This window comes from Capricornis sumatraensis, chromosome 8 (assembly GCF_032405125.1).
Source record: "Capricornis sumatraensis isolate serow.1 chromosome 8, serow.2, whole genome shotgun sequence".
In the NCBI taxonomy this organism is placed as follows: Eukaryota; Metazoa; Chordata; class Mammalia; order Artiodactyla; family Bovidae; genus Capricornis; species Capricornis sumatraensis.
The window spans coordinates 83,298,301-83,321,503 of NC_091076.1; the positions used below are offsets into that span (position 1 = coordinate 83,298,301).

General features: G+C 38.5%; 1 protein-coding gene across 5 annotated transcripts in view; it reads left to right on the forward strand.

Annotated features, from left to right (window-relative positions):
- The window catches only part of LOC138082681 (zinc finger protein 624), a 66,528-nt gene that overhangs the window by 18,308 nt on the left and 25,017 nt on the right, over positions 1–23,203 (forward strand). The window contains exons 2-6 of one of the 5 annotated variants that reach the window (XM_068975920.1): positions 2,001–2,058; positions 3,989–4,054; positions 5,857–5,983; positions 6,696–6,791; positions 8,631–10,945. In XM_068975920.1, coding sequence (XP_068832021.1) covers positions 2,001–2,058; positions 3,989–4,054; positions 5,857–5,983; positions 6,696–6,791; positions 8,631–10,855 — 2,572 coding nt within the window. In that variant the 3' untranslated portion in view covers positions 10,856–10,945. Of the gene's footprint in view, positions 1–2,000; positions 2,059–3,988; positions 4,055–5,856; positions 5,984–6,695; positions 6,792–8,630 lie in introns of those variants that run through there. The other 4 variants (XM_068975926.1, XM_068975924.1, XM_068975922.1 and 1 more) reach the window with 4 other exon arrangements.

Sequence of the window (23,203 nt, forward strand, 5' to 3'; positions counted from 1 at the left end):
TTGTATATTCTTGGCGCCTTTGTTGTAAATTAATTGCCCATTTATGTGTGGGTTTATTTCTGTACTCTAATCTTTTCCATTAATCTGCATCTTTTGCAACATCATACTGTTTTCATTACTATAGCTTAGTAACATAGTTTGAAATCAGGAAGCATGATACCTCCAGCCTTGTTATTTTTCAAACTTGCTTTGGCAATTTGGGATCTTTTGTGGTTCTGTACAAATTTTAGTATTATTTGTCTCAATTCTGTGAAAAACACTTTGGGAATTTTGATGGATTTTGAATCAAATCTATAGCTTACTTTAAGTAGTATGGACATTTTTAACAACAATAATTCTTCCAGGCTTTGAGCAGGGAACATCCTTCCACTTAATGTCTTCAAGTTTTCAATGTATGCAGGTCTGTCCCTTTCTTGGTTAAATTTATTCCTAAGTATTTCTTTTTTAAGCAATTGTAAATGAGATTGATTCTTAATTTTCTCTGTGGTAGTTCATTATTCGTGTACAGACGCACAACACACTTTTTTTTAAGTTGGTTTATTATTTATTTTTGGCTCTGCTGGATCTTCATTGCTGTGCGAGTTTTTCTCTAGTGTGGTGAGCAGGGGCTACTCTCTGGTTGTGGGGCGCAGGCATCTGATTATGGTGGCTTCTCGTTACAGAGCATAGGCTCTAGGGCTCTCGTGCTTCAGTAGTTGTGGCTCCCAGGCTCTAGAACATAGGCTCAGTAGTTGTGGTACATGGGCTTAGTTTCTCCGTGACATGTGGCATCTTCCTGGATCAGGAATCAACCTGTGTCTCGTGCGTTGGCAGGTGATTCTTTACCACTGAGCCACCAGAGAAGTCTTGGATGTGGATTCTTAATGAAAGTATATTATACATGTAAAGGAGGGACATATTCAGCATAATTCAGCATAGATCCCTTTGGGCCTCCAAAGTTCTGCTGAATGGTGAGAATATCAGACTGCCCGGGAAGCTCTTATTCAAAAGTAGAATTTCACAAGATATGGAAAGCTCAATTCTCTCTGTGTTCCTGCCCTTTTATTTGCCTTGCAGCATCATTCCACAATTATGCACTTGTTAAGAAAATGTTTTCAAACCTCAAGCTCTTGTTTTCAAACCAAACTCAACATCAACAAGGCCATATCTTTAACCAAAGACAAAAAGCAGAATCAAAAAGTGCCTCGGGTATCTGAACAAGATCTCTGCCACTTTGCTTCTCCACAGTGTAAAGCCTTTATTAGGCATATAACATTTTCAGTATAAGAGGACTACTGCTCAGTGCTTTGTGCACTGGATTCCACTTTGTCTTATATCGTTATTACTATCCTGCTCCTTATTGTTTGGTTTTGTCTGATATAGAAAGGATAGATATTTGAATGTGAGATTGAGAGAAGCATGTCAGGGTTTCTAATATCTTTGTTTGGAGTTGTGGTGTTCTTTTTACATGAAGCTGAGGTCTGTGAAACTGTTAGCAAGTTGACTCTTCATAGGAAAGACAGAAAGAGATTATTAGATTATTTCATTGTTAGGTAAGGAGGTGATTGTGGCAAGGAAAGATTGAATTGTTTTCTTTCACAACACACAGCAAGTTGTAATGGAAAGTGTGGGCATTATAATTAGATTGATTTGGAATCCTACATGGCATTGTGTAAAATGGTTTAATTTTTCTAAGCCTCATATGTGATTTTCTCATATGTGAAATGGGAATGTAGTTTCCATTGGGTGATGTGAAGGTCATTGAGAAAGTAGTTTAAAAGCTGCTTGTACTGTGTTTGATCTGCTAGCTGTGACTGCATTTAGTAGTATTAAGAGCTACACTAGTAAGAATAGTATTCCCTCACTGATCTTGGGGGTTAACTTGTAATTTTTAGAGAGGTCATACTAACTTGTAATGTCAAGATTTCACCTTAGTACATCTGAGATTTCCAAGGCAAGATTGGTTTTCATGGCTTATTTCTCTTTCTTAGATTTGTCTTTGCAGGGCTCCCTTTTTCCAGAGAGGGGAACCCAGAGGAAGAGATTATGGCTGCTGTAGTTTTTTCAATTGGACCTCTGGTAAGTTGAGGAAACCTCCTCTGATCTGACCTATTGTCCTGGTTTGAAAGCACGCCTACTTTTCCCAAAGTTGTGTGACTTCTCTACCTCACCCATACCCATTTTGGTAACTGAATCAAATTGTTTGATCCATGAAAATTGGGTTTATCATAGTAAAGCTTGTAGTCTATAGGGAGATTCACTATGCATATTGAAACAAATATCAAGACACCAGATCTCACAAACAGTATATGCACTATCTTGAGATATGATAGGAAGTCTGGGAAATTTACTTATGATGTTAACTTTGTATTGTTCCCAGGAAATTTGAGTTATTTATGCGATAGTAGAATGGAGTATTTTCCAATTGGAAAATTTTGTTTAGGAAACTGTGAAAAAAGAAAAATGTACACATACGCATACATACACACACCTTAATTCATAGGGACTGTTCCCCTTGTGCCCACTCTTAGTGTTCTCCTCTTTTCTACCCATAAGAAGTGATCAAGCTTAATAGATGACATGGAGAGAAAGAAGATGTTTAAGACACAGTGCTTGGCTGTAGGGAGCTTACAGTCTCACTGAGGTAAGGCTTACAAACGAAACAGTTACATAATTTATTTAGGTGAATGATAGTTGTTGAGCAGTATGATAAAGTTGATGAGTGATATGTAAGAAAAGAAATGGGATATTAGTATGGGCTAAATCAGTCATGGAAAGCTCAGGAAGATAGTTAGATTTAAGCTGTGACCCAATTACAAGTGGGATTTAAATCGTCATAAATTAATTGTGAGGGTACTTCAGATGAGAAGGCAAGGCTCTGAGGCAGAGAACAGTGAGTGAGCTAGTGATTCGAGATAGATATTTGAGAAAGATAGGATTGAAATTTAGATATTTAAGCTGAATTTTTCATGTTTCTCTGAAAACATTTAAGTGTATATATGCATGTGTGTGTGTTTGGGTGTGTTTGAGGTGGGTAGTAATGTGATTAAAGCTGTGTTTTAGAAGTGACATTTTTAAACAGGAGAGACAGAAGAAAAGTAGTCCCAATATAATTTGTTATAGTAATGATTCATAATAACCTGTAGTGGTGATCTTTTATTCTTGATAGCAAGATATATAACATGTAAATAGTCCTGAAGACAAAGCCTTGAAAAGATAAAATGAAAATCAAAGTGTTTCACTTTATTAGTAGATCTAAAGTATTTGTCTAGTATAGGCCTGATCAAACCCATCTCTAATTATCAGAAGTTGAGCTCACATCATCATAGATTTTCTAGAAGCTGAATATTTGTATTTTTAACGTGAGAACTTGAAAGGGAAGAACTAAGATGACATTTTTCTCAATGAAATTTAAAGATAGTTCTGTTACCCTTAATTTTTAAAAATGGCCCAAGATCCAGAATCAGTAAGTACTACTAGAAGGTATAAAATTAGGTCCTTAAAGGTATACAGTGTCTTAAGGTTTGGAAGAAAACAGTGTTGTGAGAGGTCCCTGAAATATTTCCTGAATGAGTATGGAGACATGCCCTCCAACCCCCAGGCATGGTAATGATTTTCCAACTGTAGAAAACAGATGGTGTTAGTAGCGTTTGAATATTATTCTTGAGTAAGATAGATAATTTCTGAGAAACAGACTTCATCCTCATAGGAAAAAGAATTATGTGGCATCTAAGACCCCTTATATGTTTATTTTTGTTTTGATAGGTTATTTGTTAGAGCCTTTAAAACCTATACAGTTATATCTTTCTCAGTCTTGTGTGTGTCATTGTCTCAAACAAAATGAAAGAAAGTTATGATTGGATGTTGCTATGGACCTTAATTTCATCCCTAAATAAAACAGTAGAAGAGATGTATATACACCACATCTGCGGTGGACTGGTGGTGCTTGTTGAGGCTGTGCTGTATGTAACAGGTAGGCATGGAGTGATCTTATCCTGTGTCCCCTCAGAGTCCTCAAGTTTTCCAGCCAGAGGAAGATCTTCACCTTCAGGCAGAAGAGCCAGAATTGGTAAAGGTAATACTTGGCATTGTATCTTAAGGAGAATGAAGTGACAGCTCCTCTTTTACTGCCCTAATTCTTAATGTTCCAATACCATTGCAGGTTCACCATGCATACCATCTTGCTTGATCAATGCAGTAATTCCAGGGCTAGTAGCATCAATTTGACAGATTTTGTTTCTCTTAGTGGTGGCAGCCCTAATTTGACAGGTGGTCTTGTTATAATTCCTGATGAAAAAGTAGCCTGTGTCACATACTTCACTTCTTGCTCAATCATCTGATTCCATTTTATTGCTGTGCAAACTGGATGTTTGCATTGGAAAAGAAGGGCAAGGGTTGCTTCTTTCTCTTTACCAGTCTCCAGGAATCTTCCAAAGTTGATCAATGAGTATCCTTTTAGTTTTATAATGAAATAATAATTTTAAATACATTAGATATTTTTGAAATCCATTACAGTTATTGTTCTTATTGATGCTCAAGTCTTCCCATCTTTGGCTAGTGGGAGCCTCTTCAAGTTGTCTCCAATGTCTTAGATATTTTCCTCTAGTCTTTGAGAGTTTCCTTGCTTTTAATTATGACAGAAAGTTCCAGGTCCTTATTTCGTTTAGTGGAATCTGTAGAGGTCACAGTCTAAACTGCATAAAAGTACCTTTTTGGTTATCATTTCTAGACCTTTTCAGTGGACAAAGCTAGGAAGTATGATGGGATATTTTCTTTAAACTACTTAGTGAGTTTATACCAATATTTCCAATTCAGTTTTGAATTTCTTGAGTTTATACATAATCTCATTGATACTGAATCTATATGTTCTTTCTCCCATGTCAGATTTATTAACTCTGAATGATACTTGTATTCTAATTTGCTTTATCCAACACTGCACACATAATGTGGGTAAATACTGTGGCTCAGATGGTAAAGAATCTGCCTGTAGTGCAGAAGACCTGGGTTTGATTCCTGGGTAGGGAAGATTCCCCTGGAGTAGGAAATGGCAGCCCACTCCAGTATTCTTGCTGGGGAATTCCATGGACAGAGGAGCCTGGCAGGCTACAGTCCATGGGGTGGCAAAAGAATCAGACATGACTGAGCAACTAACACACACACAACAGTTACAAAATAGCTTAGCATTTCCATCACTGCCACCAGCAATAGGATTATTTACTGAAAATGTGCTGTTTTTTACAATTCTTTTTCTCCTCAGAATATATCTCTCAAGAGATACACAGAAAAATTACTGTGTTTTAAAGATGTTCAAAATAGTTCCTCTCTGATGAATGTGTATGCTACCAGTTGATTTCATTTTACTTTTAATTTTTAGGAATTGCTTTTTTAAATTTAGTTTTTCTTTTATAATAATATAAAGTATTTGTATGGATCAAAAGTCAAATCTGTAAGGCAGGAAATATTCAAGGAAATCTAGCTTCTGCTCCAGTTCTCTTCACTCTATTTCCTCTTTCCTCTAATAGATAAACATTAAAACAGTTTTATAGCTCATTCTTTGATTTTTTTTCTTTGCAAGACGCATATACATATGTTTTATAACCTGACCAAAAAAGCTCCTCAGGGTCCCATGATTTCTTATTTTTCTTTCTCAGACAGCTTATTCTATAACTACAATCTGAATGATAAACTATGTGTTTTATTAAGCCATATTTTATAGAATAGAACTGAAAAAAAGTTGATAATATACATATGGCAGGATTTTGAGGAAGGAAACATTTGGGTGGAAACTGCTAGTTTTCTTCCCCAGTTTTGTATGTGTTAATCTACCTAATAGATCTAACTGTATAGTCCCCTGAGGGATCTCTGTATTTATTTCAGGAATCAGTGACATTTAAAGATGTGGCTGTAGACTTCACATTGGAAGAGTGGAGGTTGATGGACCCTATGCAGAGGGACCTGCACAAGGATGTGATGCTAGAGAATTATAGGAATCTTGTCTCCTTGGGTAAGGATAAGCTCTGTGCATATGTACCTGACACTGGACCAGATTTACTGAAGATAATAGATTCTCTAAAATACTTAACTGAATTTTGGGTTAGAATTTAAGCATTAAAATCTCAGTCTTGGGGGCATATTGTTAGGAGTTGTACTGTCTCTTGCTCTTAACTCAATGGTCTGCCAATTGTAGAGTAAGAAATATGTACTTCATTGTAATCTTAGAGAGTGTTGACAGTCCCTCTGATTAAAGACTAAAGTTTTTTCCAGTCATTTCCAGAGTAAGAGTTATCAGTGCCTCTAGAAAGAATGAACAAATATGTTTATTTTCTTTCTAAACAGATTATTTCCAAACCTAGGATTACAGTCTAGAGCTTCTTTGAGGTACCTTTGTAATTCTCTACAACACTGCTGTACAGTAGGATGTTCTCCTGTGATGGGAATTTGCTGCATCTGTGCTGTCCAGTATGACAAGCAGTAGACACTGTGGCTACTGAGAACTTGAAGTCTGGCTAGTAAAATGAAAAACTGAATTTTAAATTGTATATAATTTTAACTAATTTAAATTTAGAGTTAAGTAGCCATAGGTGGCTCTTGGCAGCTGCCTTGGACAACGCACCTCTAGAACTTCTCATAGCCACTCCACACAGGAGATAAAGAGCAGTTGACCCTGGTTCTTGCTCATAGGCACAATCAAATCCTATTCGTTTTTCTCTGAGCAGGGCTTGCAATTTCCAAACCAGACATGATATCTCATTTGGAGGATGGAAAAGGACCATGGGTGGTAGTGAGAGAAATTTCAAGAACCCCCTTTTCGGGTGAGTTAATAAGAAACTGGAGGATGAGATTTATTTAAAGTCAGTAGGTCTTGGATGGAGCAGAATATTTGAAATATCTGAGGGATATCTTTGTTCAAAGCTGTCTCAAAGGAAAAGATTCTCCCCATCTCATCCTCTCTCCTTACGCCTCCCTCCTGCCTTTTCTCCCTCTCTCCCTTTTTCTCTCCTTTTCCTTCTCCCTCATCTCTGCCCTGTACTTGTAGTCCCCATCCCATCCTATTTTATTTTCTTGGGAACATGATTTTCATAATTGTTCTTTCATTTCTTCTTCATTCTTTAAATTCTCTCCTCTCCAGTTAACTTTATATTTTTCTCATTTGTTTAACTAGTATGTATCTGATATCTCTTCTTTCATTTTCCTGAAAGTGCTTTCTTAAGGATCATCACTGATTTCTTTTACACTAAACCTGTTGACTGATTATTTAACTTTCTTCACTTACAAGCCTGCTGAACCCCCCTCCACTCTGCCAGGATCTTAACTTATTGAGAATATGAACAATAAATCAGTTGGGAATCAAAATACAGTATTTATCTATTTAGCCAATATTTACCCTTTTAACTAAGATTATCTTTCTTCTACTTAAAGAACACTGTTCAATACTCTCTTTTATTCAGATATGCTGGTGTCATATTCTCTCCATTTTTCTTTTTCCCTAAAAAAAAATTCCTGTCACCTTAATTCATTTAGATATTTAAATCATCTGAGTTTTAGTCCTTGGATTCTAGAGTGGTCTTTTTTGGTGACCCTGAATTCAGACCTGTGTCTCACCCTGTGAATTCATTGAAACTTCTACTCAACTTGAGTTTTAAAATCATCGAACATTTCTTTTTTCATAAAACCATTTTACTAACCACAGATTTTGATTCCTTTTTTTTTTTTTAATTTAGATGTGATTACTTGGAAATAAATTTAAAATTTTCAAGAAGTTTGAAAGTGTTTTAAAAAGTAAAATATTAAGTTTGCATATACAAATAAATTATAAGACCACCACCACCCAGTATAATTGTTTAAGAAAATTTTGAAACTGTCAGAAATTTTCTTAAGACCCATAAAAAGGTTGCAGAACTACTCTTGATAAAAGTAATTGTCATTATTTGTAATATTCAGAACTATATTAATTTTGACTAATTCAGCCTACTTTCTGAAAAATCAGTGTCTTCCATAAATGTTGTGTAAAAAGATACAGAAAAGAATATTAAAAAAAAATAACATATGTATGTATAACTGAATCACTTTGCTGCACAGCAGTAATTAATACAACATTGTATAATAATCAACTGTACTTAAATAGATAAATACAATTTTTAAAATCGAAATTAAGAGCAAAAAAAAAAAAAAGATACATATGAAGACTTGAAGAAGCTATTCTGACAAGGAAATGTCAGAGAAAGCCTTCACAGAAAAGCTAGTGAACAAATAATGAGAACAAGTGGAAAGTATTGTTGGGGGTGAATCTCTGGTTTGTGGAGTAAATGGAAATCAAGGAAGTAGTTACAGCTTTTGAAGAAACTCTCTAAAGAATTTGACTCTAAAAGGAATGAGAAAAGGAAGACATATTTGAGAAACTTGGATCGTAGAAGGGTTACCAGGAATAAATTTTTTTTAATAGGAAGAAAACTCCTTGAATTACTACTATGGTTCTTTGCTCAATCAGCCACCCTTAACCCTACCCCCTTCTTCCTAGAAAACAAGGCCAATTTGCAAGCAGTTAAAAACATATGTTCATTATCAATTCAGTTCTCTTTTGTTATGCTGTTAGTACAATCTCCTCAACCTAGGAAATAGGAGTCATTTGACTTTTCTTTTTTTCCTCCCAGAGTTGGAGACCAAACCTACAACCAAGAATACTATACCAACAGAGGATTTTTCTAAAAAACATTTATCACAGGATGCCATTGTAGAGAAACTCACAGAGAATGGTCTATGGGACCCCAGAATGGGAGGATTATGGAAATGGGGCGACAGGATACTGAGACTGCAATATAGTCAGCAGAGTCCTGTAGGCCAAAGAACAGTTAAACACAAGAAAATCCCCACTATTCAGAAAGGCTTTGGGTTTGGATCTGTTCTTCTTCCAGAACCAGAAGTTATCACAGAAGAACCCCATGGCAAATACCAAACACATGATGAAAATTTTACAGAGGGTTTAGATTTGATCACAGATACCCATCTGAGGAAGGAAATTTGCAAGGATACAGAAGGCAGCAAAGTCATGAGCCCTGCCTCAGAACTCACTTTAGAGAAAAAACCCAATAATAAAGAAAAACCCTATAAATGTAGTACATGTGAAAAGGCCTTCCGTTATAGGTCATTACTCATTCAACATCAGAGAACTCACACTAAAGAAAAACCTTATGAATGTAATGAGTGTGGGAAAATGTTCAGCCAGCCTTCTTATCTTAGTCAACATAAAAAAATCCACACTGGAGAAAAACCCTATAAATGTAGTGAATGTGGAAAGGCTTTCATTGCTTCTTCATCACTTATGGTGCATCAGAGAATTCATACTAAGGAGAAACCTTATCAATGCAATGTCTGTGGAAAATCTTTTAGCCAGTGTGCGCGCCTTAATCAACATCAGAGAATTCAAACTGGAGATAAGCCCTATAAATGTAGTGAATGCGGGAAAGCTTTTAGTGATAAATCAAAACTTGCAAGACATCAGGAAACTCACAATGGAGAGAAACCCTACAAATGTAATGATTGTGGGAAAGCCTTTAGGAATAAGTCATATCTTAGTGTACATCAGAAGACCCATACTGAAGAGAAGCCATATAAATGCAATGAGTGTGGGAAGTCTTTCAAGAATACCACAATCTTTAATGTTCATCAGAGAATTCATACTGGAGAGAAGCCCTTTAGGTGTAATGAATGTGGAAAAGCCTACAGAAGTAATTCCAGTCTTATTGTGCATATCAGAACTCACACTGGGGAAAAACCCTATGAATGTAATGAATGTGGGAAAGCATTCAATCGTATAGCAAATTTCACAGAACATCAGAGGATTCATACTGGAGAAAAACCCTATAAATGTAATGAATGCGGGAAAGCATTTATTAATTATTCATGCCTTAGTGTACACCACAGAATGCATACAGGAGAGAAACCTTATAAATGTAATGAATGTGGAAAGGCCTTCATGCGTTCTTCATCTCTAATTATACATCAGCGAATTCATACTGAGGAGAAACCTTATCTCTGTAATGAATGTGGGGAATCTTTCAGAATAAAATCACATTTAACTGTACATCAGAGGATTCATACTGGAGAGAAACCATATAAATGTACTGACTGTGAGAGGGCATTTACCAAAATGGTAAATCTCAAGGAACACCAGAAAATTCACACTGGCGTGAAACCCTACACATGCTACAACTGTGGAAAATCCTTCAGAACTAAGTCATACCTTATTGTACATCAGAGGACCCACACTGGAGAAAAACCATATAAATGTAATGAATGTGAGAAAGCTTTCACTAATACATCACAGCTTACTGTGCATCAGAGAAGGCATACTGGAGAGAAACCCTATAAATGTAATGAATGTGGGAAGGTTTTCACAAGTAACTCAGGCTTTAATACCCATCAAAGGACACATACCGGGGAGAAGCCATTTAAATGTAATGACTGTGGCAAAGCATTTAGCCAGATGGTACATGTTACAGAACATCAGAAAATCCATAGTGGAGAGAAACCCTATAAATGTGATGTCTGTGGAAAAGCCTTCAGGAGAGGTTCATACCTTACAGTTCACTGGAGGACACATACTGGAGAAAAACCCTACATGTGTAAGGAATGCGGGAAAGGTTGTATTACTCTATCACAGCTAACTCTGCACCAGAGAATTCATACTGGGGAGAGGCCCTATAGATGTGAAGAATGTGGAAAAGCCTTCAGAACCAACTCAGACTTTATTGTGCATCTGAGGATGCACACTGGAGAAAAACCCTATAAATGTAGTGAATGTGGAAAAGCCTTTAGGAGTAGCTCCAGCCTTACTGTACATCAAAGAACACATCAGAGAGAAATTCAGTTAATATAGAGAACAGCAAATCATCGTTCAGACAGTAACAAGAATCTTATAAACTGTATATTTTATGAATGTGGGAAAACATCCAGGAGCAATTCACCAGAAAATACACACTGAAGAGATGCTTTATAAGAATGTAGAAAAGTAGTTGGTCATCTTAAATCTTAGAAATTATAAGAAAATTCATAATAAAAAGGGCATGTGAAAGCCTTCATCCAAATTTCATATTTTATTCATTTAACAAGTTGTCTTCAATGATTGCTTATATATATTTTACACATATATATATATATATATATATATATATATATATATATTCATATTGGCCTGTCTACATTTCTTAGGAATCTAGAGGTGCTCTTAATGTATTTGAGATATTAATCCTTTCTCATGTGTGTTCTAAATGTTTTTCTTAACCTAGTATTTGTCTTTGTATTTTTTATATAGTAAAAGATTGTAAGTCTTTAATTTTTTATAGTAAAACATCTTTTCCTTTTTACATTCCTGATTTACTGTTAAAAGGACCCATGTAATCCCCAAGTTATATATAATCTCTTAAATTTGTTTCTAAGGTTTTTATAATTTTATTTTCTTACCTTGAGGTTTTAATCCATCTGGACTAGATGGCTATTCATAGAAAAACAACTCCAAATGCATTAACCTATGACAATGTTATGAACCTAAATGAATAGTACTCAGGGAAGTGCATATTAAAACAACCCATGAGATGTTAACTTCCACTTCGTGGAGTTGGCAAAAATTAAGAGATGTTTTGCTAGTGGAGTTTGGTAAACCATGTGCTCTTGCAAAATGGTTATATCAACTTATATTTCCACTTGCAATCCAGCTATATATTTTTCAGATTTTTAAGTAAAAGTTTAAAAGCATTTTGACCCAGCAGTCTCACTTTGAGAATTTGCTGCACAAAAATAGTAGCATCAGTGAAAAATATATGCATAAGCAAGGATGTTTGTTAGAGTGTTATTTATAGAGACAGAGATGAAACTCAGCTGGAGACAAAGTGAATGCCAACTAATTGGGGAATGGGTGAATTAACTGTTATATAGCCATACCATGGAACAACTTGAGAGTAATTTTTTTAATGAGTTATATTTACAGTAGTTGACTAACAGGTGTTACCACAATTTTTTGGTAAGTAATTGCTTTATTACAGAGATGTATATGTACAAAATTTCATTTTTAAAGTAATGATCACATGCATTTGTGTGTATATGTGTGCATGTCATTAGATGAGCATGGAAACAGGTAACAAGAATATACACCAAGCTGTTAATATTGGTTACCTTGAAGCGGGGGAGAAAAGGGAAGCGTGAGATAAGTGCGGGGAAAGACTAGGATAACAGAAAAATGTAAATGCAGTGTTTATGGTATAAAACTACTATGTATTTCTGTAAACATTTGATAACCATGAATGAAGGGATGGTCTCCTAAAAGTTAATGACATTCATTTCAGATTTTTTTGAGAATCTAGTGTTTTTTTGTTTGTTTTACCTTTCTGTGCTTTTCCATATTTTTCAGTTTTTTTCTTTGCAGTGAGCATGTAATATTTATGTAAACATGAAAAGCTATTTTTCTGTGAAGCTAATTTTTTTTTCCTGTGGACACCTGTCATGTCCCAGGAATTACCCTGGATGCTGAGTATACCTTGGCAGAGCATGAGTGGTCATGGATCTTAAGAGCTTGGGAACTGGTGTGGCTGCTTCCTAGATTCCAAAGAAATTATCCAGCGTTTCACCACCACCCCTCACTCTCTCACTTTCATTTGGAGGAGGTAATAGAAATTTCAGGTAGATGCAAAATATATCCAAGAATATCTGGAACTTGTGTCCAGGTTATAGACCAGAAGGCTTGCAAGCCTCAGGACAAGTTCCACTTTCAACATGGCACCGAAGGAGATCACAGTGGTGAAAAGGTCTGTGTACAGCCCCACACAACATTGCAATACTGGAGTATAGAGAGGGAAACAGCCAAGGACTCCCAAGTCCATTTTAAAGTATTGGAAATACTAAGAGAGACCTGCAGTCAAAATGGGAACCCAGAGGCTGTAATCCTGGTCCCAGAAGGCCCTAACAGACCGTGGACCTGACGCCTGAAAAGGACAAGGCATGTAGGGCAACACTTTAATGGAGACTGACGGAAAGTCAGATACCCTCCCACAATGTTGTAAAGAGGATCTCGGGTGAGTGATGGGAACTGTCTCCCTAAAATGAATTTGACATTGTGGTTAAAGTGACTATTTTGATTGAATTTTAATAGTGAAATTTATTAACTATTACTAGATGTGTCTTCTTTGGACAAAACGTACCACTTTCTGATTGGAAGGTTTTGAGGGTCTAACCTTGAAATACTACCCTTAAGAAACTATATTGTCAAAGAGTCTGCATGACTTGATAAACTCTGTTGGCTGTTCCTTTCTGCCTTCAACCCCTCATCACACCTATACCCTGTCTGCCTTACCTCCCCAAGAAAGGCACAAAGCGGTAAGGTCAGCAGGTTAAAGTGACATAAGAACTGAAAGATGTCCCTTGGATTTGGGCACAGAGATAACGCAGGGCACCTTTACTAGAGCAGTTCCATGAACTGGAAGGTGCCAGAGCCTGGTTCCAGTGTGTAGTGTTATCACCTTAGAGGTTTAATCTGCATCACCTTACACTCTACTGATGTTGAGTCCCTTTCCAGGTGTTTACTGGCTTCTTGAATATCCTCTTTTGAGGAGTGCCATTCAAGACTCTCCCAAACTTTCTGGTTATTTGCAGGTTATTAGAATATCTTTCTATATTCTAGATATAGTTTTCTTTCAGTTCATGTCTGCATGGTGTGTTAGGCAGAATTCTAAATTGCTCCCTAAACTTCTGGCCCCTGGTATGCAAGAGGTTCCCAATTACTTAGTCAAACACTAATCTAGGTACTTTTGTGAAGGGATTTTGCAAATACAACTGAAGTCCCAAATCAGTTGACTCAGAATAATGAAATTACCCCAGTGGGCCAGACCAAATCAGTTGAGATCTTAAAAAGTGTGGTGCTCCTCCTGGTGAGTGAGATTGGGAATATGAGGGGGAGTCAGTGTGAGCTATGTTCTTCATTGCTGACCTTGAAGACAAAGGGGCCACGTGACAGGAATGTGCACCCTGTAGGACCTGAGAGCAGCTTGTGACTGAGCCCAGCAAGGAAACGGGAACATCAGTCTTGTAGCTTCAAGGAGCTGAATTTTGCCAACAAGTTGATTTAGCTCAGAAATGGATTCTTCCTCAGCCTTCAGACAAGAATCAACCCAGCTGACTCATTGATTTCAGCCTTTGAGACCAGAGCAGAGAATCCAACCTCACTGTGCTTGAACTCCTGACCCACAGAGCTGTGGGCTAATAAACAGTTGTTGTTTTAAGCCACTGTTCCCATTAATGCATTATGCAGCAGTAGAAAGCAAATATACACGATATATGTCTTTCCCCTATTTTTTACTTTTAACCTAATCTGTGACCTTATATTTATAGTATGTCTCCTGTAAGCAGCATCCATTTAGGGTCTATCTTTAGTCTGACAATCTCTGTAGTTTAATTAGTGAGTGTAATCCATTTTCATTTCATGTACTTACTCATTGGGTGTAAGTCTGCTTGTTACCTTGTTTCTTCCATTTCTCCTTTATTGCTTTTTTTGTATTAATCAAATATGCTTCATTATCTCATATTCTACTCTATTCAACTTAATTATACATTCAGTTATTATTTTGGTTGCTACCCTAGAGAAGCAGGACTATTTTCATAATCTAAGGCATTATTTACCTTTCTCATTCTCATTTTTCATACTCATTTTCTCATGAGTATAGATTACTGTTTTTCGGAAGCTGCATGGCATGAGATATTGCAAAATATTTAATGCAAAAGAAGATCTCAGAATTCAGCTATCTTCTATTGAGCCATTGTTACTGAGTGAACTGTGTCCCTCACCCCTCAAATTCATGTGCTGAGACTGACTCCCAAGTGCCCAAGAATGTCTGCTTTAGGACATAGGCCCTTTAAAGAGGTGATAAGTTAAAAGCCACCTTTCCACAAGGAGGCTTTCCTTGTGGCTCAGATGGTAGAGTCTGCCTGCAATTCAGGAGACCCGGGTTCAATCCCTGGGTCCAGAAGATCCCCTGGAGGAGGGCATGGCAGTCCACTCCAGTATTCTTGCCTGGAGAAGCTTATGGACAGAGAAGCCTGGTGGGCTACAGTCCATGGGGTTGCACTGAGTCAAACACGACTGAGCAACTAACATACAAGTTAAAATGAGGCTGTTAGGGTGGTTCCTAAATAAAGTCTGACTGATGTCCTTAAGAGGAAACATGGATGAACAGAGAGTCCACCAGCAGTGCACACTCAAAGGGACAACCATATGAAGAGGCCCCAGGAGGGTAGCTACCAGCAAGCCAAGGAGAGGGGCCTCAGGAGAAATGAGCCTTGCAGACACCTGGCTCCTGGACATCTGTCCCCAGAACCGTGAGTAGATAAACTGTCATTTAAGCCATTTCATCTGTGGTACTTTTGTTATAGCAGACCTCGCAAACTATTCTAGTCAGGCATTAAAAGAGATTTGCAAAAAATTTCAGACACCATCACTCTTAGCACTAATTTTTTGTTTTGAAGATTTTTTTTTCAAAAATATATTTCAATATCATTGTAAGTTTAGTATTTTTAATCAATAAAACAGTAAACATTTTTCCAATTTTACTTTCAAATACAGTAAATATTGATATAATTTATAAAAATAAAAAGTCTTTGGTTTCCTTAATTTTTAAAATTGTAAGGTTGTCCTAATATTGAAACATCTGAAAAATCATTACCCCTAAAATGTCTTTGACTCGTTGGAGCACTCTTGAAATTAGTATTTCAATATTTCAAAGCAATGAAAAAAAATAATGGTTTAATTCCCTTGATACTCTGCCTTTTGTTCCATTGTAGTCATATATTTTATTTCTGTTTTAAACTCCAAAAGATATTATTATCACTATTTTAAACAGTGTTTACTCATATTTATTCACGTATTTGCCTATTCCTGTGTTCTTAGTTCATCCCTGACTTTCCTCATTCTAACTGGATCATGCTCCCTTTGCCTGGTTATCAGAGCATCCAGTGGCTTATCTCAGCTTTTGTCTTTACTGTATCTTTTTTTTTTTTTTTTTTTTGTATATTTACTTTGCATTCACTTAGGTAGGATATTTTCACTGGGATAAGGGTTCTAATCTGGCAGTTGCTTTTCATTATAGTTAGTTTTGGGGATCTTTTTCATAACCTAAAATAAAATGGCATTCCACTGTCTCTCACTGTGGTCCAGGTCTCTCTTAAAGCTTCTTCTGTCTCCCATCTCTCTCTTCTCTGTGTGCATCAAACTATATACCTCCACTATCCTAATCTGCTAATAAACCCTCATTTTGAATTTTTAACTTTAGTCAGATTTTCTTTCTGGAATTTTTGTCTGCTCTTTATATGGATTGTAGGTATCTGCTGAAATTCGCCATTCTTTTCTCCTGAATATATTAATAATATTCATTTCAAGTCCTGGGCAGTTAACTACAGTAGCTACACTTTGGAACCTACTCCTATGTCTGTTGTTTTTCTTGCTATCTAGTCAGCTGTTATCTTTTTTTTTTTTTAATGGAGGATATTTACTTTATATGATTTTTTAATACACCTACTAAATATTAGTAAAATATCTCATTTGATGCCAGCTATTGTAAGTATAAAAATTGCAGAGATCCCTGGTTTATCTTCCTCTAGAGAGAATAAGGTTTTATTTTAACAGAGTACTAGTGGATCACGTTAAAGTTGGTCTGTCTCAGTTTTGTCCTTGCTCTAGAGCATGGTTCTCTTGGAGTCTCAGCGCAAGCTCCAAGGCCTTTACCAAGCCCGTCTAACTTAGTAGAGCTTGATCTTGAACTGTAATCTCTGTCTTCCCTGTACTGTGCCAGCTGCTGAAATCAGCTCATCCATTTAACCTCTCGTAACCTCACTTTGCTGATTAAGGTCTGTCTAGTCAAGGCTATGGTTTTTCCTGTGGTCATGTATGGATGTTGAGAGTTGGACTGTGAAGAAGGCTGAGCGCCAAAGAATTGATGTGTTTGAACTGTGGTGTTGAAGAAGACTCTTGAGAATCCCTTGGACTGCAAGGAGATCCAACCAGTCCATTCTGAAGGAGATCAGCCCTGGGATTTCTTTGGAGGGAATGATGCTGAAGCTGAAACTCCGGTACTTTGGCCACCTCATGGGAAGAGTTGACTCATTGGAAAAGACTCTGATGCTGGGAGGGATTGGGGGCAGGAGGAGAAGGGGACGACAGAGGATGAGATGGCTGGATGGCCTCACTGACTCGATGGACATGAGTCTGAGTGAACTCCGGGTGTTGGTGATGGACAGGGAGGCCTGGCGTGCTGCGATTCATGGGGTCGCAAACAGTCGGACACTACTCAGCAACTGAACTGAACTGAACCTCACTTTCCCCGGTGGCTTCCCCAGTGGCTCAGAGAGTAAAGAATCTGCCTGCAGTGCAGGAGACCTGAATTCGATTCCTTGGTTGGGAAGATCTCCTGGAGAAGGAAATGGCAACCCACTCCAGTATTCTTGCCTGGAAAATCCCATGGACAGAGGAGACTGGCAGGCTACAGCCCATAGGGTCGCAAAAAGTCACAACTGAGCAACTAACACACACACAACCTCACCTTAAAAAGGTGCCACTTTTTACAGGGTTTCTCTTGTTTCACTGCTTGGAAGTCAGCTAAAGGTTTGAGGGGAAATAGCATTAAACCTTTCTCCTCTAGGATATCGCCCCTTTGTCTCCCAGCGACACCCCTAAATTCTGACAGTAAGAGAGGAATTTTCTCCCTGCTCTCCATAAACAGAGGAAAAGCCAGGTAAATGTAAGCCCAGCTCCTACACTTCATTTCTATCCAGGATCTAAGTTGATGTCCATCAACTTTTGTTCAGTCGCTCAGTGCTGACAACACAAGCTTAAATTTTGAAGCCCTGGTGGCAGAGATGGAAGCTCTGCATATATGCCCATCATCCCAAGCTGCCCCTTCCCAAGGCTTGTTCACTTTCTGCAACTGCTGACTGTCCAGCCTTCCAGCCACAGGGTCCCCAGTGCTAGGTCCCTAATATGGTTACCACCCCACTAGGAGACCAGTCAGACACTTGGTGGCAAGTTAGTGCCACTGGATCCCTTCTGTTATGAAAACAACAGCAATTCATATGACTGAATCAACTCATATTCTAGCTATTTGCTTTCCTTTCCTGCTTGCAAGGTCTCAGACAAAACCACTCACTATCTTGGGGCTCATAGAATGTTTGATTCATCCACATGACAACATCCACATAATAAACAAGGAGTTTTATCCTTGTTTATCCTTTATCCTTTATCAAACTTTACAGCAGAGGAGGTTAATGCAGTGTGCATATTCTCACAGGATCCACTAGTCCTATCACCAACCACGTCCCCAGAAGCTTCCAGGGTGATGGACACTGGAACTGGAATGGCCTGTTGAAGGCATGCCATAAGTGCCAGTTTAGGCCACACTTTGTGGAACAGTTAATTCAGGAAACACATTGATAGTCATTGATAATCCCTTTGAGATGTAAACTGCAGCTGCTGCCAGGGGACCAGGCAGCAACAAGAGGAGCCAGCACTGCTACAGGGATATCTGATCTGATCTCTAGGAGAGGGTGGGGCTGTTACTGCAGTGGTGGAAGGGAGGCATATGTTTGGCACCCAGGTAATTCCCCATTGTCTTAGAATACCTCCTAGTACCAACTCACCCATCTTGGTGGTGAATAACGAACACAGCAGTCATAGCCTGAGGAGCACACAGCAACCAGGGCCCCAGGGATGAATGTCTGAGTCTTGCCACTGGGTAAGGCACCAAGATGAGTGCAGGTGCTGGCTGAGGTTGAGGAGGCAACAGTGAATATAAATTAAAACCTTAAGACCAGCAGCAGAGGGAGAGGAGACTGTAGTTCATCCCCCTTGTAAGTTTCTTCCAGGAAAACAGACCCTCCAGAATCCTGGTGTTTCTTTTCCCAAAAGTCATATGAAGTGAATCCAGGTGATGAAACAGTGAGCTGCCCTGTCCCCACTTTCAGAACTGAAGTGTTTATTCGACATACTCTAGACATGCTGTTGGCAGGCAGTCCTGACGTTGAGAGTCACCTCACCCCTGAAGCAGACCCATTCCCGGGACAGCCCACATCCAACAACTAGTTGACCCAGGAGTAGAAATCTGGCCTTTCCACTTAACGCTGAGGCAGTTGTGAACTTGGAGCTCTTCCTGGGGTCAGTTGATGTGTTCATTGAGTCTGCATAACAGCCGTCTCCTCTCTCTCTCCAGTCCTGCTTCCTTCTCTTGTGATCCCAAAACCCTCCGTGCAAAGATCCACTCAGAGTCGGCTGGGGAACCCAACCTGGAGTATTCTTCCTCCTTCCTCTCATATTTCAAAAATCTAGACTCTGCTTCTGGAAAGGAGCAGCTAAAACTGCTGCTAATTCTTCACTGTTATAAACAATTTTAATAACCCTACAGGAAAATCACTGGAAATATGCTGAACTGTTTTCCATGGGATCATAAAAATGGAATTTCTGGGACAAAGTGCACATATTAATAAGGCCTTTTCATACACATGCCAGATGCCTTCTAAAAGCCCTGACTCTGACCAGTCACATATGAGGGTGCCTCCTGCCCCATATCTTTGCCAATACTGGGCAATTGCATCCTTTTTAATAATTGTTATTTTGACACTGCCTTTACCAAGTTGGAGAATTTTTGCATCCCATACAAACTGGAAAAGGAATCTCCATGTAAAATCCTTTCCATGTAAAATCTCTATACATTCCATTGAATTCTCCAGGCCACAATACTGGAGTGGGTAGCCATTCCCTTCTCCAGGGGATCTTTCCAACTCAGGAATTGAACCCAGGGTCTCCTGTATTGCAGGCAGATTCTTTACCAGCTAAGCTACTAAGGAAGCCCATGAAATCTCTAGAAGAAGGAAATGAGCTTTTGAGAACAGCAAAATAACAGAGGAGAGCAGGATCCCAATCTTCAAAAGAAAACTCTCAACTCCTGCCAACCCATCTGCACCAGGGATTTCCCTGAAACCGCTATGTGAGCACCACCCTGTCACTTTAGTTGATATTTTCACCTTAGAAAATCCTGACGTTCCACATCCCCAGGCAGTAGATCCACCAGGAAACCCATGTACATCCAGAAATGTGATAAGAGGATTGGTGCAACAGCAGATTCTGGACTCGAGTCTCCTGAGGAGAAAGCTGTTGTCTCCCTCACAGTGGTTTCTCTGTGGGGCCAGTGCTCATGGCTTTACAAGGCAGAAGGGAAGGAAGTTAGTGTAATCGGGCCAGAGCTTCTAAAATTTACGTTCATCATCCACATTGTCCAGAAAAAAAAGTTAAATCAACCTTCACCAGAGGGGAAAATTGGTGAGCAATAATAAATGGAACAGTCAATAGAAACAAATCCAGAAATGATTCAGACCTGGAGTGAACAGTCAAAACTGCTGAGATTCATATGTTTAGAAAGCTAGAAGGAAAGGGGGTTACAACTGATTTTTTAAAACATCTGGGATAGAATATTTCAAAACAATTAAAACCTGCCAGAAATCAAGTGGACATTTTAGAACTGCAAGATAAAATATTTGAAATTCATATTACTAAACAGAAACAGACGGACATTGAGAAGAGACTTGTGGTTGCCAAGGGCGAAAGGAATGGAGAGTGTTGGATTGGGAGTTTAGGATTAGCAGATGTAAATTATTATATGGGGCTTCCCTGGTGGCTCAGCAGCAAAGAATCCACCTGTAATGGAGAAGAGATGTGTTCAGTCCCTGGAGAAGGAAATGGCAACCCATTCCAGTACTCTTGCCTCCAGGACTCTTCATGGACAGAGGAGCCTGGTGGACTACAGTCCATGGGGTCACAAAAGAGTCGGACACGCCTTGGTGACTAAAAACAAAAACAAGTGGATTACTACAACCTTCAACAATTTTTTAAAAACCTGTAAAGGGGAGAATCTGATTACTCCTCTATTTGAAAAAATCTCCATTTGGTATTTTGGTAGATTTTAACTGTACCAATCTGATAGATAAAATTTGATATATCCATGCAATGGAATATTATTAGGCACTAAAAAAGAATGGAGTGTTGAGACATACAGCAACATGGATGAATCTTGGAAATATTATGCAAAAACTATGGGAAATTGGTTGAGTAAGCTGTGCTTGCATCCACACCAGAAAGTACTGTGTAGCTGTAAGAAAGAAAGATCTCAACAAACTGACGTGGAGTGATTTCCTTTTCGCTAAGCTAAAAAAAGCAAAGGGCAAAATAATATAGTGTGCTGTCCTTTATCTAAGAAAGAAAAGGGTGTAATAGAATAAACATATACCTGCTCATTTGTGCAAAAGAATGCAGGAAGGATCAACCAGAAACTGAAAAGATTAGTTACCTGCAGCTGTAGTTGATGAAGAGCTGGAAAGAAGAGGGCAATGAGTCTGGGTAATAGAGATGACAAGAGAGTGACACAGTTTTTAGTATACCCTTTCACACAGCTCTGGCACTTAGAACCATGGTAATATTTTACAAATGCTGAAGTTTAAAGAAAATAACAGTAATCAGGTGTGTTCCTGCATGAACCAGAAATGGAATATAAAAGTAACAACCTAACTGTACTACAGATAAATAATATAACCAGGCATGAAGGACTTGGGGAAGAGAAGAACTAATGTTAATGACTTTGCAAAACAGTATTTTGCCTGTAAAGCTAAAGGCAAAAACAAAAAGCCATACACATATAAGGTAATCCTCTTAGTAATCTTTTTCTTACAGGTGTGCAGCTAAGTCGCTTCAGTCGTGTCCGACTCTGTGCGACCCCGTGGACTGCAGCCTACCCGGCTCCTCCGTCCATGGGATTTTCCAGGCAAGAGTACTGGAGTGGGTTGCCATTGCCTTCTCCTGTAACTGCATAGTGATACACCAATTCAGCTTACTGCTATGGGGGGAAAACACCATTCAATGAGACATGAAGACAAAGCACAAACCCGACTAAGGGCACACACACTGTGGACCACAGCATGGCTATGACCAGAGCAAGTTGGGGGACGGGGGAAGGGAGATGGATGGGTAAACTACAACCTTGGGGGCAGGGGAGGGGTCTGGATTGACGACAACTAAGCAGACAACTGGATGAGACAGGAAATCTAAACCAATGATGAAAGCAGACACACCATCAGAGAACTCCAAAAGCAAGGAAAACATACAGAACTGTTCTTTAACAAATATTCGGAAAGAAATCAAGCATGAAACCACAAAGAAATCAAAGAATTTAGGTGTATAGGTTAGTAATTCTGAAACACATATATGTATGTTTACATATGTATCATAAGTGCATATATTATTACTAATGAGAGCTGTATTTCTCAGTGTCCGAGAAGCTACAAATAATGAAAAGGAGGGTGACAGCCCATTGTAATGAGCACACCCAACAGCCAGATCTTGATTTCTTAAAACCATACTCCAAAAACAGGAACCAGAGCTCCTTGGAGAAATGGTTTTCTGGTGAATTCCTGGTGCAGGGAAACTAAAAAATAATCCTGGAACATCTTGTGTCAGAAACTAAAAAAGTGCTGAAAACAGGATGCAGATGTCAAAAGGCCACATTAACTAACCAGAAGGACTTGTAGCCAAAGCTGGGAGACTTTCAGAAACATTATTAAAAATTATATTCTATGGATTAAAAGAGTTTCCCTGGTAGCTCAGATGGTAAAGAATCTGCTTGCAATGTAAAAGACCTGGGTTCAATCCCTGGGTTGGGAAGATCCACTGGGGGAAGAAATGGCAACCCACTCCAGTATATTTGCCTGGGAAATCCCATGGACAGACACGGCTGGCGGGCCCCAGTCCATGGGGTCACCAAGAGTCAAACAGGACTGGGCAACTAATACACATGGATTAAAACTATAAATTTTAAAAATACCCATGAATCTGTATTGATGCAAATAAATAAATGAATATGTAATACCTAAGTAAATGGAAGAGAAGTACCAGTTCTGTTTTTGTTTTCAACTTTTTGATCCTGAGGGATCTTAGTTCCCCAACAAGAAATCGAACCAGCGGCCCCTACAATGGAAGTGCAGAGTCTTAACTAACCAGCCACCAGGAAAACCCCAAGAAGTACCACTTCTTTCCTGTAGAAGAATTATGTTGATGAACATAGATGGAAAAAGGGAAACAGAAAATGACCATGAGACAACACCACAGTCATAGTTGTTGCAGTCAAGTCTGGATGCTAAAATTGGTGCAAGT